This window comes from Saimiri boliviensis, chromosome 5, assembly GCF_048565385.1.
Source record: "Saimiri boliviensis isolate mSaiBol1 chromosome 5, mSaiBol1.pri, whole genome shotgun sequence".
NCBI lineage: Eukaryota > Metazoa > Chordata > Mammalia > Primates > Cebidae > Saimiri > Saimiri boliviensis.
Genome location: NC_133453.1, coordinates 101,115,123 through 101,133,600, shown reverse-complemented (window position 1 = coordinate 101,133,600; position 18,478 = coordinate 101,115,123). Strand labels below are relative to the sequence as shown.

General features: G+C 37.5%; 1 protein-coding gene across 2 annotated transcripts in view; it reads left to right on the top strand.

Annotated features, from left to right (window-relative positions):
• THSD7B (thrombospondin type 1 domain containing 7B) overlaps window positions 1-18,478 on the top strand; it is a 1,060,674-nt gene that overhangs the window by 822,497 nt on the left and 219,699 nt on the right. For both annotated transcript variants that reach the window (XM_074399739.1, XM_010330508.3), the window contains exon 14: window positions 1,012-1,275. In XM_074399739.1, coding sequence (XP_074255840.1) covers window positions 1,012-1,275 — 264 coding nt within the window. The remainder of the gene's footprint in view (window positions 1-1,011; window positions 1,276-18,478) is intronic.

Genomic DNA, 18,478 nt, shown 5'->3' with positions numbered 1-18,478 from the left:
AGAGCCAATCATCCAGTCAACAACTAAAATTGTATGTAATGCAAACCGTGTGGCAATGAGGAAGGAGCCCATGCATCAGGTTGTATTTGGCATTTTCAAAACAGCCATAAACACAGGAAATAGACCAATAAAACTGCCTATACATTTTACAACTGCCTATACATTTTACAATCAGTCATGACTCTAGGTAATGACTCACTAATGAGAAAACAAAGGGTGAAATTATTAGATCTAGGAAAATTTTTAGTAATCTAGAGGAATTGTGTTAACAGCACAGTTGAATCAAGTTACAGTCTGACTTGGAATCCCCTAAACGTGATTACCAAGCACTTACAGCTGTGGGAAATGACACTCCATTGTCTTACTCAGAACTGGGACCACAGCTAACAGGTCCATCAAAGTGAATTGGTAAGATAAAGTCATATTCTAGAATACTTAAGTTGGAAGAATCTCTCAAAATGAAAGAGCTTTTTCTCAGATTAAATTATTCAATATGACTTGATCATTTATTTCAATTTATTGTTTGCATTTGAGAGCTGCCTGATGGCAGAGACTAAAATGAGTTTAACTTTGTCCATCACACTGCAAGAGACCTCTGCTAAGAAGAGAAGGAGTTAACTACTTAGACTCTTCGGTTGGTGACCTGGCCATCATTAGTCAAGGAGAATGGAGACAGGGTAATCAATCTGTTTTTTCCAGCAAACTATAGAGAAAATAATATTTAATAAATTAACTGGAATTCTCTAGCTGTAGCAAACATCTTCTAAATATTTTATGCCACTCTGAAATATTAAACCATTTTCTACCGTATTCAAATTAACTTGAATTTCACAGTTGTTCTGAGAGTTGTTTCCATTTTCTCAGGATTTACTTTCATGGCAAAAGAGTGAAGAAAATGAAGGCTTCATTTAAGGTTTAGTATTCTAAAAGTTTGCAAATGCAAAAGTGTGAGTGACTTTTAACAAAACGGCAGATAGGTATTTACTATCTCAATGTCTCTTGTTGGAACAGGGAAAAGCAGAAAGAAGGAGAAATGCCAGGATGCTGACCTTTACCCTCTAGTAGAGACAGAACTATGTCCTTGTGATGACTTTATATCCCAACCTTATGGAAACTGGTCGGATTGCATTCTTCCGGAAGGCAGAAGAGAGCCTCAGCGAGGACTGCGGGTACAAGGAGACAGCAAAGAATGTGGAGAAGGCATGCGCTTTCGAGCAGTAGCCTGCTCTGATAAAAATGGAAGACCTGTTGACCCCTCCTTCTGCAGCAGCTCTGGTAAGGAGATGGATGAGGAATAACAGATGAGAACACTCACACACAGCTCAGGAGGTTTGTCTGAGGTCTAGAATTAATAGCTTTGCTCTATAATTGTTTTAGTTCTCTTTTGTCAATAACATAGTGTCTCATAAAATAGAGACAGATGAAATGCATACATCTACATCTCAATGATTATCTGGAATGTGATGGTGTTGGATGCCTGACTTACTGCATTCACTATTTCACCTTTGTTTATTAGCCACTCGTTTACTGGTGGTAAGAACTGCTGCTCCACTTCACTGAGAAAGCCAAAGCCAAGTACAAACAAATATATTCCATGCTGTTTTTTGGTGCTCTAACCACATATGTAGAAGCCATCAGAGTATCTTCTAGTGTAGCTTAAAAAAAAATCAGTGAAAAAGTTGATTTTAAAAGTTTTACAAGTGTAAGTATACCCAAGTAAAGAGAATAAAACTGTAGGGGAAAAAAAAAGGCAATCTCAGAGAGTTTTGTGAGATGTTAATCCGGGAGAAAACTGTTTTTGAACCTTAGTTGGGAGAATTTGAAAGACCTGGGTGTATGGCAAAAGGAATGGAGGTTAAATACAGCTGGGGTGAAAATTGGTGAAAAGGGCTGAAACCAATCATTAGAATGGATCTTCTGAATTTCCTGCTCTGTTTTTCCTTTTTTTAAACTAGTTTTTAAAAAAGATAAACAAGTCTAGAAACAAATGGGTAGATTATGGTCTTAGTCATCAAGGTTTTGTGTAGCAATAAGGATTCTCAGTAATACCAGAAAATCGACTTCAATTATAATGTACAAACTACGTAAATGATAGTTCTTCCTTATTGCCAGCTTACTGGATCTTTGCTTAAAATATACCCGTATTGTTATACAATGAGATGTAATGACTTTCTGTTATACAATGAGATGTAATGACTTCCAAATTAATATTCTCATTGCTTTATATAGGCTTCTTAGGTAGGTCTACATTAATTTTTTAAGTGATTTGACTTTCAGAAACATTGAATACATCACAAGCAAATAATGAACCCATTTTAAGGTGACTCTAATCTTTGTTTTTTGGCTTGTATGTGCACATTGGTTTACTTATTCATTTGAACAAAACATTTTTATCAACCATCTACTATGTACCTGGATGTCTATGATTTGAGTGCACAGTTAAGAGAAAGTCAGGAACTTGTAGAGTTTACTGTCCAGTGGGGGATATAAATAAAATAAATACATAAAAAGAATTTCCAGTTTGGATTATCTCTGAGGATGTTGAATAGAAAATCTTTTGATAGACTTTAGGGAAATCTTCACTGAAGTGACATAAATGTAAGATGTGAGGGTAGGGAGGAGGCAGATGTGCAGAGCACATAACAAGGTTATTTTAGTTAGTGGAGTGTCCAGAAGATAAAAGCTAGGAAAGACGTTTTGAACAAAAAGAGAGAAAACCCTGGGTTTGAGTGTAGAGAGTGAGGAGAGAGCTGTGCGAAGTGAAGTTGAAGAAGTATGAGGAATCTTGTCAGACAAGCCAAGGAATATGGATATAATTTAACTGCAGTCATCACCTTGGAGGTGGGGTGGGTAATGTTATCCAATTTAGGGATTTTAAAGATCGCTTTCGACTACTATCTACAGAGTGAATTAAAACAGGGAAGGAAGCTTTTGGGAAACTCCCATAGTTAATCAAAGAAAAACATGATGGTAGGTTAGACTAGGCTGGTGGCAATGAAGAAATACATAAGTAATTTTAAGATATAATTTATAGATAGAATTGAAAAGATTATTCCAAATGCAAGTCATCTTTTCTGTATGTTATCTATCATTTATTTCTAATTTTGCATGACGTTGTGAAGGGTTTTTTAATTTAGAAAACGATCATTTCAGGTTAGAAATGAAAACATAGTGAAAGAAGAGAAGACGTTTGTAATTCAACCTATTTTCAATGCCATAGCAAAAGCTTATTAGGGAATCTAAAAGATTTTCACCAAACAAAAATTGTGCTTTAATCAAGATTTACTATAACCTCATAACTTTTATCATTCTTTTATTAAGCTACTTTCACAATATATCTTTTCAAGACTTTTTTTTAAATAGCAATTGAAAATACCTTATTGTGTCACCTCTAGGGATATGACACATCAAAGCAAAAAAATCTTTTAATGGTCACTAATAAAGATGTAAAAATATATATATATATATTTATATATATATATATCTCTATATCTATATATATTTATATATCTATATCTATATATATCTATATCAATATCTATATCTATATATATTTATATATCTATATCTATATCTATATATCTCCATGATTTGTAGTTGAACACTACGGCTCATGCCTGTTATCTCAGAACTTTGAGAGACATAGGTGGGAGGATCACTTGAGCCCAAGAGTTTGAGACAAGCCTGGTCAACATAGGGAGGCCTTGCCTCTAGAAAAAATAAAAAATAAGCTGGGCATGGGGGCATGCATCTGTGATCCCAACAATTTGGAAGACTGAGATGGCAAAATCACTTGAGTCTTTGGAAGGTCAAGCATTCAGCGAGCCATGATTGTGCCACTGCACTCCAGCCTGTGTGAAAGAATGAGACCCTGCCTCTAAGTATACATATGTATATATATGAATTAACTCACTATTAAGAATTACATTATAGGCTAGGTGTGGTGGCTGTATCCTGTGCTAGGATTATGCCTGTAATCCTAGCACTTTGGGAGGCCAAGGCAGGTGGATTACTTGAGGCTAGGAGTTCGAGACCAGCCTGAACATGGCAAAACCCCATCTCTACTAAAAATACAAAAATTAGCCAGGTGTGGTGGTAGGTACCTGTAATCGCAGCTACTTAGGAGGCTGAGGCAGGAGAATCATTTGAATCCAGAAGGCGGAGGTTGCAGTGAGCCAAGATTGTCCCACTGCACTCTACCCTGGGTGACAGAGCAAGACCATATCTCAAAAAAAAAAAGAAGTTAAATTTTTATTACGGTCAAACTAAGGCACAGGAGAATGACCTAAATCTGGATCTCCTGATATGGCAAACGCTTTCCCTTTTAAATCTTTACTTGGACTTCATCTCTTATTTACATTTTAGACATGAGCAGAATTACCCACGATGACATCAGGGAGACTTCTTCATGAGGACGATTATTCCTCCTTAGCATAATGTGTTATATATGGCCCCTACTGTATACATGTAACTGTGGAAGCACAACACCATAAAATTTGAGTTATCTATGCTAATGAATTCCATGGGTAACTGAAACCACAGATAATCACAGCCAATTTTACTTGGCTTTAGGAACATCACAGTGAGGACAAATATTAAAATTGCAATTTATTTTTTTAACTTTAAAATGGAGTTTGTCTTCTCCACCTGTGTAATAATAACAGGCCCAATGATGGGACTACTTAAACTGGGCAACAAAATATTCGATGGCTGGCCAGGCGCCGTGGCTCACGCCTGTAATACCAACACCTTGGGAGGCCGAAGTGGGTGGATCCCAAGGTCAGGAGTTCAAGACCAGCCTGGCCAAGATGGTGAAACCCCATCTCTAGGAAAAATATAAAAATTAGCCAAGTGTGGTGGCGGGTGCCAGTAATCTCAGCTACTTGGAAGGCTGCAGCAGATAATTGCTTGAACTCGAGAGGCGGAGGTTCCAGTGAGCTGAGATCGTGCCACTGAACTCCAGCCTGGGCAACAGAGTGAGACTCCATCTCAAAAAAAAAAAAAAAGAAAAGCAAAGAAAAAGAAATTCCATGATGAAATTAAGATTCTTGAGGTGAGTCACTTCCAACCATGTTTTTTATCCCAGTGTTTGGTTTTAGCTTATTTTTTTCCTCAAAGAACAGGACAAAAAAGTACTTCAGCATGCCAGTACACTGAATTTTACCTCTCCCTGGCCCTGCCTTCATCTCTCCTTCTGTTCAGGTCTCCTCTGAGTATCTCCTCATAGCAAGTCTTTCCAATTCCTCTAATAATTGACCCACCTCATCACTTCCTATTTCCCTTGCCAGTCTTTATATGATTTTTTATAGCACTTAATCACCGACACATTATATATTTACTTTTTAGCAATGAATGCTGATTGTCTCTCCCTGCAGTAGATAGTAAAGTTCCAGGAGAGTGGAAACTTTTTAAAAATGTCTTTCATTTATTTTCAGTTGCTGTATGCACAGCACCTACAATAGTGTCAGAAATTTCATAGACATTCAAAATGTATTTTTGAAAACATGACTGAATCATCAGGGCCTAGTAATTTCGTCTCCAAAGTGTGTCTCATCTTTTCTTTTCCTTTTGCTATCTTCTGCACATGGTGATGTTATGCTATTCTGTCCTGACTTATCCACCTGATATCTGTCATACCAGAAACCATCAGCCATCACACTGACACAAAAATGTGGCCAAGCCATGGGCCTGCTTGCAGTCTTTCTTGGTCTCTTTTTTATATAGCAGCTCCACAACCAGACCCTCAAGGGCTTCCATGAGGATGTTCTCCACTTGTCATGCCCCCTTTTTTTTCTTCCTTTCATGGGACTCCTCATTCTCCAGGTTAAGATCAGGTGCTATCCATTGCAGGAAGTCTTTCCCCTTCTGCCACTCTTGTGATTCTTTTTAGGACTACATTTAACTTTATTTAAAAAAAAAAATCCATGTAGATCTTTATTTCTCTTACTAAATTGAAAGTTAGTTGAAATTCATGACTGAATTACATTCATTTCTCCATCCCTAATATCTATCACAGGCTCTGGCCCCACACATTCTCTCAGCATATGTTGGCTGAATGAATGGAAAGGCTAGTTTAGACAAGAGTCAACACAGATATGCTCATATACAAGCTGCAAAATGTGTGTGCAGGTGTGCATGTATGCACATGTTTTAACAGGCCTTTGGGTAGAATAGCTGTGTATAGCAAAAGCAGATCCATAGACAAGCCACCTGTGTAACTGAGGGACAAAGAGAACAAAAAACTTTGTTCTATTTTGCTCCTGATGAATAGTTTGGGAATAGAGGAAATGAAATTGCCTTGCTACTAGTGAATAAGCAATGTTTTTGAAACAGTGGAAGAATGCAGAAGGAACAATTTTTCAAGTGGTCCAGTGATAAAAATGTGCATAAACTTTAATTCATCAAGGTATAATATGAAAATGTAATCTGTTTGCTGATTCCAGATAAATTGTAATTGATTTGATAGGCAATTATTTTCATTAATATATCATCCAGATATAATTTAGCATTTGCAGCTTAAAGTCAGGTTATCTCTCCCTCAGTGTGGCTGGGTTCAGGGCTTTTATGTGCTGAGAATGGGGAGAGTGCTGATTGGCTAGAGTATGCAAAAAGAGGCTAAAACAAAGGCACCGTTCAAAGGGCCACAGCAGTGTAGAAACCAATTAGAAAAAGGTAGGTGTATGTAAATAGGTGAAGGGTAGGAATCACTCAGAGTACAGCAAACAAGCTGAGAGGTTCTCAATCTGGTTCGAGGATTTACCTGGGACTGTCTTCAGCTTGAAGGTCAGGTTTCACTGGGGACCTGTCCCTGTCTACCTAAGATTTGTCTGCCTTCTGTCATTATTATTTTCTTTATACATTGATGAATACTTAAGTTGATTTCATATTTTTGCTATTGTAAATAGTGGGAGTATAGATATCTCTTTGCTATATTAACTTTATGTCTCTTGGATATATATCCAGTACTGGAATTGCTGGATAATATGGTAGTTCTGTTTAGCTTTTTGAGTAACTTCCATACTGTTATTCATAGTGATTATACGAATTTACTAATAGTGTATGAGGGTTTCCCTTTCTCGGTATCCTCACCAACATCTGTTGTTCCCTGTCTGTTTGATAAAAGCCATTTTTACTGGGGTAAGATGATATCTACTGTGATTTTGATTTTAACTTTATTTAATCCCTGATGCCTCAGCCTTTATCCACCCTACTCTGAACTCCAGCAGTCCTGGGTTCTAGAATAGCTCAATATATGCCATTTGCTGGCAGGGGTCTTTTGCCTTCTGTACCAATCTACTTTCCTCCTGCTTTGACTTTAATTTAATTTAATTTGCAACCTAATTCTCTAGTTGACTCCTAATAACCTTTCTGAGCTTGTATTAGAAATATCACCGTTTTTGAAAAAAACCACAGGCAGTCTTGCCAGGTAGCCCTTTCCCTACTCCCCAACTCCTACAACCCACTAGGAGCTGAGCTTGTCTGCTTAATGTTTCGTAGCAAGATATATGTTCTCAGTACTATTCTTCTCCTCTTTTACCTGTCTTATTGCTAGGCCATCCTGCCACAGAGGGCTGCATGCCCCCTGAGAGAGAGACCATGAACACTTCATCACTCTATCATCACAAACAGCTGGCAAAGTGTCAGCACGTCACACATACTCAATAATGGCTCACAAAACACAGATTGTAAATTATGCTTATGAATAATTAATTTTAATTTACATATGTGAATTCGTTCCCTATGACTACTTTATCAAAACTACAAACTTGGTGGTGCAAAACAATGCACAGTTATTCTCACACAGTTCCGAAGGTAAGTAAGAAGTTCAAAATCTGTTTCACTGGGTCAAAATTAAGGTGTAGTCAGGGCCATGCTCACTCCAAAGGCTTTGGAAGAAAGCTTTTTCTGGCCTTTTCCTGTTAGTAGAGTTGCATTCCTTGCATTCCTTGGCTCATGGCCTCTTCCTGTGTCTTTAGATCGAGGGGTGTAGGATCTGGCTTCAGTATTACATTGGGTTCTTCTGTAGCAAGTCTCCTTTTGACTCCTTATAGAAACACTTACAACTACCTGACCTATGTGGATAATTTAGGGTAACCTTTCTGTGTAGAGAAAAACACTCTGACTGTGTTTTTCCTCTCCCCACACAGCACCACAACACCAATCATCAACACAGAAAAATACTCTGTGACCAAATGTATGGGAGTTTTTCACCACACACCCAGCAGCAGACACCAGTTGGTTGTCCTCCATTCTAATACTGTCTATGTGGAGATAATAGCAGATACCACAGGTTGGCAGCTCAGACCCCAAAACTGCCTCCCATGCCTCCAGACACCAGTTGCAGCTCTGGACCTCTGAAAATTTTGACCAACTGGCTTCAAGTTGGGGTTCCCATGACTTTCTCTTTCGGTTTGATTAATTTGCTGGAGCATTTCGCAGAACTAAGGGAAATACTTACTTACATTTACTGGCTTATTATAAAGGATATAGATGAAAAGACAAGAGGGGCATGGGGGTAAGGGGACAGAACTTTCATGCCCTCCCTGAGTGCACCCCCCTCCAGAAATTTACATGTGTTCAGCTATCTGGAAGCTCCCTGAACCTGGTCCTCTTGAGTTTTTATGAAAGTTTCATGAAGTCAGCATTCCTTCTACAGGATATAGGGCAGGACCCTCTCTGGGGAGGGTCTTAAGGCCCACAATCTGAATAAAATTGAAAAAAAAAATGTATAAAGACAACATACAGGATGGGATAGTTATTTGCACATCATATATCTGATAGGAGACTTGTATGCAGAATATATAAAGAATTCTTACAAGACAACAAATAAAAAGTATTTGCTTTTTTATTCTTGATATGTGATCCAAGGATTTAAGTAGTCATTTCTTCAAAGACAATGCAAAAATGGCCAGCAAACATATGAAAAGATGTTCAACATCGTGTTGTTAAGGAACTACAAAGCCTAATGAGATACTAGTTCATACTCACTAGACTGGCTATAATCAAAAAGACAAAAGCAGGTGTTGGTGAGGGTATAAAGAGTTTGAAACTCTCATACATTGCTGGTGGGAATACAAAATGATTCAGCTGCTTTGGAAAATCATCAGTTCCTCACAAAGGTAAACAAAGAATTACTATATGACCCAACAGAGATGAACAATATATCCAAAAGAAAATTTGTTCCCAAATGCTTAGTAGTGTTATTCTTTATAGCTAGAGAGTGAAAACAACCTAATTTTTATTCGCTAACAAATAAATAAATAAAATGTGTAGTTCCTCCATAAAGCAATATTATTTGGCAATTAAAAGAGTGATGCACTAATACTTGCTACAACATAAGTGAATACTGACTTTATACTAAACAAAAGAAACTAGTCACAAAAGACTAAGTAGTGTATGGTTCTATTTACATGAAACTTCCAGAACAGGCTAATTTACTGCTATGGTCTGAATGTGTATGTCCCTCCACAATTTATATATTGAAACTTAATCCCCAATATAATAGTACAAGAGTGGGACTTTTAGGAGGTGATTAAGTTATGAGGACTCCACCTTCATGAATGGAAGTAATGCCCTCGTGAACAGTCTGGAGGGAGCCTGTTTGTCATTCCTTTTTTCCTTTTCTGTGTAAGGACGAAGCTAGATGTTGCAGTATGAAGAAAAGACCATCACCAGACACTGAGTTTGCAGCACATTGATCTTGGACTTCTCAGTCCCCAGAACAATGAGAAATAAATTTTTGTTGTTTACAAATTACTCAGTAATTTATTTTAATTTTTAAAAATTACTTAAGTACGTATCAACATAAACTAAGCATAACCTCCTAATGTTTACAGGATATAAGCTATATGAATTGAGACACGACATTTCATATATTAAATTTTGAAATGGACTGTCCTCTGAGAAATAGCCTCAGATGGCTGCAAAACTCAGGTTTAGGCCAGTAATTCTTCAGTTTTTACTCTGGTGAAGTAAAAACACATTTACCCAACAAGTTTCTCCAGCACACCCATCAGAAGAGGAATTGCCCAAGGGCTGCCTGATGGGTAAAATCTCCTGCCTGAGGGTGGAAGGAACTCAGGGCCCCTGACCCTAACTTGCCTTTCTCTCTCCCAGTGATTCTTCAAATCCCCAAATGCCAAGACATTGCTGCATTAGAAAGTTGGGGCATTAGCCAGGATTGAGATGATATTCCATGATTATTTCAGAAAGGTAATTCTGACTTCAAAGTGAAGGCTAGTTTAGAATATAATTAAAGGTAGATAAACCAGTCAGGAGAGAGTGACAGTAGTCCTGGAGAGCGTGAGACAAGGGAACAGCCATAGGGTTGGGGAGGGAAGACACTGACCGGAGCTGCAGAAACATGGGGGAATCCAGAACAAGGTAGAAAAGTGAGCTAGGGATGGTTGATGACATTAACATGGGTAAAGATTGAGCAGGCGAGAGGAAAACAAACAACTCAGTTTTGGATGGTTGGAGGACTGAACAGAACAGTTTTTAGTGACAACAAAGAGTCAAACTCTATAAAGTATTTGAGGAGATTTATTCTGAGCCAAATATGAGTGATCATGGCCCATGACACAGCCATCAGGAGGTTCTGAGAACATGTGCCCAAGGTGGTTGGGACACAGTTTGGTTTTATGCATTTTAGAGAGATGTGAGACATCAATTAAATATACTTAAGAAATATATTGGTTTGATCTAGAAAGGTGAGACAACTCAAAGTGTGGGGGGGTGGGGGCACGCAGGGGACAGAGTCTTGCTTTGTCACCCAGGCTGGAGTACAGTGGCATGACCTCGGCTCACTACAATTTCTGCCTCCTGGGTTCAACCCATTCTCCTGCCTCAGCCTCCAGAGTAGCTTAGATAACAGGCATGCAGCACCCCTGGCTAATTTTTGTATTTTTTGTAAAGATGGGTTAATTCCTTTTCACTAATATCATTTCATTTAAGTCTCGGAAAATAGGTGAATTTAAACATTTTCTGGTTAATAATTGGTTGAGTTTGTCTAAAGACCTGGAATTGACAGAAAGGGAATGTTCAGGTTAAGGTAAAAGACTGTGGAGGCCAAAGCTCTTTTGAAGTCTATAGTGGCTGCCCTTAAAGATGACAGATGACAGATGTTTCCTATTCAGATCTTAGTTACTCTCTTTAGGATTGGGAGGGTCTGGAAGAATAAGCTCTAGCTATGTTAATAGAAATTCTTTATAGATGCAGATTTTTCCCACAAAGGATGACTTTGCTGGGCCATTTCAAGATGTGGCAGAGAAACATGCTTTTGGGTAAAATATTTTTATTTTCTTCCTTGTCTTGTAATGTTATGCCAGAGGCAGACTGGAAAGTTAAGTCACAAAATATAGGATTAAATAAAATCTATGTGATGAGATTTTATGGTGTGTAGGGCATGACATCCCCAAATCCATAGACAGGAATTTGGGCAAGATAAGAAAAAAATCAGAGCTTAGTCCTCATTAGAGTGGTAAGAAAACACAACTGGAAATATTTTATTGAAGTCAGGAGAAAGAAAATTCTGTAATTTCAGATTTGGGATAGATAGGGATTTTTGAATAGCTTATAGGTGATAAGAATGATGTTGACGGTGGGAAGAGATAACTTCAGAAAAACTCTAAGAAATATTTTTATTTGAGATGGTTGTAGAAGAATCTGCTTAAACCTCCTCACTGACTAAGAGCTTATTACCACTGCAAAATTCAGCTGAACTACTATAAAATTGGAAAGATGTTTATGTCTAAAGTCTAAATGTAGCTCCTTCCACTCATTGGTTCAAATTAACTTCATTTAATTAAAAAAAAGTTGGCATATAAGGATTTCACAAATTTGAAAAATATATAATACTTCCTCCAGTCTACTTATAAATGTTTTATTCTACAAACTGAATATTAAAAAAAAAAACAAAAAACTTTTCTGACTCATATGACTGTTTCTAGCCCCTTTCATTCCTGTGCTCATGTTTTCCTACAATGTTTCCATTTGGCCACTAAACACTGAAATGACAGTAAAGGGAACGTAGTGTTCCAATGTCATTTTCAACCACACATTTTGTGTAGCATATGGACTTCCTCTCACTGTTCCTCAAACTCCTTCCGTCCTTCCATGACTCCATTTCTTTGCCTGTATTCCTTCCTCAGTTTGATGTTTTTTTTCTTTATAAGGTGAACTGCTACTCAGTTTTAAGCCCTAACTCAAGGCAGTTACTTCAAGAAGCCTTTTTCTCAACTTCACCAGTCTCTTTCTGTATTCACAGAAATTTAGTCATACATTAATGTAGAATATTATTTGTATTAGACTTTATATCTCTTTGCGTGTCTTTCTCTCTTTCTAGATTGTTAGCCTCTAATTCTTGGCTCATTTACTCATTAACATAGGACATATTCATTTAATACCAACTAGGTGCTAAAACCTCTGCTATGCCTTGGTTATATAGTATATAGTATTAAACAAGACAGATGTGATCTCTGTACAGTCTAGCAGTTGAGGAAGATATTAAGAAACTATATACACAGAATATACAATTTCAAATAGCCCTAAGCACAAAAAGGAGTAGGGTTCTATAAGATAACAATGAGATGGGGACATGATTGAAGTTAGGGAATAGGGGAAGACCACTCTAGGCAAGAAAATGTGATCTAAAAAGTGAAGGATGAGTAGGTGTATAATCGGCAAAGAACACTCTTTTAGACAGAAAAGATGCTCAAAAATGTGTGCTGAACCAAGGGGAATATAATATTTGCAATATTGTATTGTATTTTTCTACTTTTTTTGAGACAGAGTCTTTCTTTGTCGTCGAAGCTGGAGTACAGTGGTGTAATCTTGGCTCACTAAAATCTCTGCCTCCTGGGTTCAACCGATTCTCCTGCCTCAGCTTCTAGAGTTACTTGGATCACAGGCATGTGCCACCCCTGGCTAATTTTTAGATTTTTTGTAGTGATGGGGTTTCCTCACGTTGGCCATGCAGGTCTCAAACTCCTGACCTCAAGTGATCTGTGTGCCTTGGCCTGTGAAAATACCGGGATTACAGGCATGAGCCACTACGCCACTACTATTTTTCTAATTTCTTTAGGCCATTTCAATACTGCATTTTTGCATGTTTTGTAAACCACTTCAAATACTCCTCAGTAGATGACATTTACATTAAAATAAATAAAATGCATACTTTATATAACTATTGATGCTTTTCAGTGTGCAGTTTTAAAAAAACTCTTGAAGTCTGTTTTTTAAGAACTGCTCTAAAGTTCTGTAACCCCCATTTTGTAACCCCATTTTTAAGAACTGCTATAAAGTTTTGTAACCCCCATTCTGTGTATATATGTCCAGTTGCCCTTTGGGTGCCATAATTCAGAACTGTGCTTTTACCTGTATTCCTTTTTATATTCTTATTTGCAGCTCATTATTCCAGCTTGTTAAGGGCTCTAAATCTTGACTCTGACATCTCAAATATTAGCTATAACTCTCAGCTTTATATCATCCCAAAATTTGATAAGCATGCCATCTGTGTCTTTATCCAAGTTGTTAATCAAAATGTTGGACAAAATAAGACCAAGCATTCCCCTCGGCATTTGTTGCACAGAGACATCTCCTAGGATGGCACATTAATCACCATTGTTTGGGTAGCTACAAAAATCCATCTCGCTCTTTATATTTGTTTATGAGGGTATCAGGAGAGTTTCTGTCAAATTTCTTTCTGCATATACCACCTCCTTTCTTCTCTACAAGTCTAGTAAACCCATCAAAAAAGAGATTAGATACTTCTCTCTGAGTTGATTTAACGGAGCCCATCTGGACACCTGATGCCCATTTCTTCTTCCTTGAATACTCACAAGCTCTTTTAACAGTATGTTCATAAATTTTTGTCAGAATCAGGCACTACCACAAGTTTGTGTTAACGCTGTATAGCACTGTGCCCTCTGGTTAGGCCTACCCCTCCTGGGCAAAGATAATGTTTGTGCCCTCTGGTTAGGCCTACCCCTCCTGGGCAAAGATAATGTTTCAGTGGCTTGAAACCGAGGCCAAGTTACACAACTTCCACAAAGAATGGGTCTTTTATGGGCTCACAGCTCCTTTCAGGTAGTGATGCTGTTCCGTACTCAGGCATGACAGTGTGGGGATGTAACTGCAGAATAGCTTTTCCACACTGAGTCTTTGCTTTACTGTATTTATTTTCCATATTTTGTGTGTTGATTTACAGATACTGGTGGCTACACCGATAGTCCCTCAACTTCTGTGGTTATTTTCTCCTTATGATGACTTATGTCTCCTCTACTCCTGATTCAAGTCTTGTTTTCAGTTTTGTACTTTTACCTGTTCATTTGTTCTCCTTCTCCCTCAGGGTTGCCTTAAAGCCTTAATTTTGTCAGCTGCAAACATCTTTTTTCTTCCATTAAGATGTACTTAATCATTTGCCAAGAGGCCCATTATAGTTCATCGCCTAAAAAGCTTCTTATAATCTTTAGTACTATATACATTGAAAATACTTTACTTTTTATGTCCATCTTCCTTTTTCTTTTTTAAAGCCTTCCTCCAGGAAAAAATATATTTATACCATCTGTATTCACTCTAGTCCCTTTCCCTCATATCTAAGACTATAATGTCCCAGCAGCTACATTCCAGATTTTGAATTAGTTATATTCCTTTGCACTAATATCATTCCATTTAAGTCACAGTTAATTAACTTGATACATTTTGGCATCCTTTTGGGGTTATTGGAGCCACGGCTGAGGAAGGTTTGGGGAAAGACGCAAACGTTTTTAGGGTATGCCACATGTTAGGCAGTCTGCCCAGGATTTTGCTTATGTTATTTCATAACATCTGTTTACCAGACTAAAACCTCAGACTCACACAACTCAGTCTTGATACAGTTTCATATTGGAAGCAATGAAAATATTTTAAATCTTTTCAGATTCTTTACTCCCAGGTAGTGCAATGATGAATCACTCTGCACAAAGATCTTAAAAATACTGTTTTCTCCATTCCAGCCCTACCCAATGTCTGCTGCAGGGCATAAACTTATTCAAGATAACTTTAATAAAGTTATCTTGAAGGTCGTTATAATAGTATTTTGTGTCCTTATATTTGTACACCTCAAGTTAAACTAATGAGCAATGGTTCATGGGCAATGTTCTCTGTGGCATGCCTAATCAAACTGATATACGATTAGTTTGTTTTTAATTTCGAACAGTGAGAAAACACTGAGGTAATCTCAGGTACTGAGGCCCAGGGCTAGCTGCACAGCGAGCTGAGGAAGCCGAGAGGAACTCCTCTGTCTCGGGAGGAAATGCACAGTAGCTCCTGGTTCTGCCCTCTGCATGGCTCCTCAGGGCAGGATTTTGTTGTTCAGGTGACTCTGTGTCTTTGGGTCTCCTGATTCCGCCTAACTTTCCAGTTCCTTCCATGCTTCCACCACTTTCTCTGCATCTCACATTTAAAATTCCCTGAGAGAATCAGAGTTACTGCATGCTCTCATCTCCAGTCCGAGCACATCCTCCTGTTATTTTTAATTCCGTTTCATAATTTCCCCTTTCAGTCTGTATCCCCAATCCTATTAGCTTCCCTCATATTTAATTTATAACCTTCCAGTCCACCCTCCATCTGTTTATATTAATGTATACATATTCCTGATATATACATATAAATAAATATATATAATTTAGCTTGTGTTTTGATTTATATTTATGATACACATATTCATCTTGTTTATTTCTGATAGATAAGTAACATTTATTGAGCATTTAAAATATGCTGTGTCTTTCTCTAAGTGCTCTCTATTAACTAATTTATTATTATATCAATAGTATCAGTTAGATGTTATTTTTATTCTTGTGTTACAGATAAGGAAATCAAGGAACAGATAGGTTGAAGAATTTTCACAAGAACACACAACAGAATATCAGTGCCTGTTTTGTCATATACACAATTTGGTTCCAGAGTGTATATTAATATTCGGTATATTAACTGCCTCTATTCCTGCTGCTGCGTGCAGGTTAGTTTATTATTTGGGGAGTAGTGCATGGTATTCTATCTTTTGCATCTATATAGCATTTTACATTTATTTCCTATTAGTGATAAATTAGTGAGCCTTCATTCAGTTTTTGGCCATTCAACTGATACTGTCATGAACAGTCTTATAACAGCCTCTTGTGCTGCAGTATGATCACCAGATGGCTAGTAAAATAGTATAAGTATAATTTACAAACAAACCATAAAAATAAGAACAGTAACAAGAAAAGAAAATTATACCAAAATAGTATAATTTAGTTGGTAGCCTTTGAATGGCGAAAATGTTTTCTTTCTCCAATTCTTTTCTCTGTTTGCTTCCCATTTCTCATATCTCTACATTTAGAATTGTACTGTTGATAAGACCCCAGATTTTGAGTTTCAGATGTGAAATCAAAGCCAAAGCCAAATTTCTACCTGAGTGGCTTGTGTATTGTATCACTTAATTTTGCATACGCCTAGGTATAGGTTAGTCTTACCTAATTATTTCCAATAGCAGCAAAACAAAAATTTGTGCACTAAAATACCATAGGTGGTTCTGCAGTATCTCAGTTTTCTTGAATAACACTTGAAGATTTTATCTCATCTTTTTTTCCCCCTGAATCATCTTTTGAGATACTAAAAAGATTAATGCAAAGTACATTCTAACCCCAGATGAAATAATCCAGCACTTTCCTGGATCAGAGCTATACTTCAGATATGCATAGCCATAGCCTCAGCAGCATGAGCTCTGATTTGGCAGCTTATGCAATCTTATCAAATGAAAATCCTTACTAATCACATTGTCTCCCACTCCCCTCATGCATTACTGCCATTGTCTAAACAGTTAGCATAAGGTGGTGGTCTTGCCTGTGTCCTCACTGATCCAAGTTCACGTCTAAGGGGATGATGATTGTAGAGAAATTCCTATAAAGCTAAGATGATTGTGAAGAACAGGAGGCAAAACAAAGGAAGCTGTCTTCAACATGTCCTGAATCATATCTTCACTTGACAAAATTATTACCAGCTGTTGAGCCTTGTGAAGTTACAGAATTTCATGCACCTTTAAAGCAAGAAGAGACATGAAAGCAACAGATTACGGAAGTCCCTGTGAGTCATTTCAAAGAGCTCAGAACGTAATATAGGAGCAATGGAAGGAACATAGGAAAAGGAACCTAATTGGTCAGGGTGGAGAGGATGATAAAGATATTAATGTAACTGCTTTTATTTAAGTTTTTATAATTTCTTCCCCATCGATGCCAGCCTTCAGGCTCTATGCTCAATAGTTTAAATAATTCTGCTTTAATTAGTAGGAAACTATTGATTGCTGTATACCAAATGTTAATCTTTACTTCCTCTATTTGTTTGACCAAGAAATAGATAAAAATTTACATGAGTTCTCTACCCTCTTCTACATGCCGCAGATGTTTTGACTTCGAGGGAAAACATCATTTTGGGAAAGACTTGAGACATTTGATCCTTTTAAATACGGGATTTCTCAAAATAAAACTGTCTTCCCAACTCCCACTCCCATCTCATACACTGGAGAGGTTGTATTCTCTTTGTTAGAGAATAATACTAGTAGCAGAAGTGGCTAACCTCCTGTTCCATACCATCTGATCTATAGAGCAATTTGAAGTAGATATAACAATTACCTCTACTTTACAGATAAAAAAATTGAAGATTGGAGAGGTTCGATGACAGGCACAAAGTAACACCACAAGTAGTAAATGTCCTGGTTGACTTTGAACTTAGGTCCTAATAATTTCTAAACCCATGCTGTTATCCACCATGACACTATGCCTTTCTAATAGAAACAGCAAATTATCACCTACTGAGTGCTCACTGTGTGGTCAATACTGTTTAATGTTCTCATTTGATCCTCATAATAATCTTATGCAGTGGGTACTGCTAGTAACTCCATTTTATAGCATTTTCTATAAAGGTCTAGATAGTATGTATTTTCAACTGTATCAGCTGTACTGTCTCTGTCACTAGTCACCTCTGCTGTTGCAGTGTGAAAGCAGCCATAGGCAATGTGGAAACAAATGGGTATGGCTCTGTCCCAACAAAACTGTATTCACTAAAAGAGGTGGAGGCTGGAGTTGACCTGCAATGATCCCTGTGGTGGTTGATATCGTTGAAGCTTAGAGGATTCAGGGAGCTCATGTTGAAGTGGGATATGCCTAGGACAGCTTGGTGTCTAAGTCTGCACACTTGTCCATGTGTTACATTCTCTTCTTTATTATAACCCTCACTCCTCTCTTAAGTAGGTTGAATTTTGTCCCCACAAAATATATGCTGAAGTTCTATTCCCTGATAACCTGTGCCTATGAATTTACTTGCAAATACTCTTTGCAGATGTAATTAAGTTAAGGAACTTGAGATGAGATAATCTTAAGTTTAGGGTAGGCTGAAAAACAAATGATTAGTGTCCTTGCAAGAGAAAAGAGAAAGAGATTTGAGACAGAGAAACAAGAGGGAAACA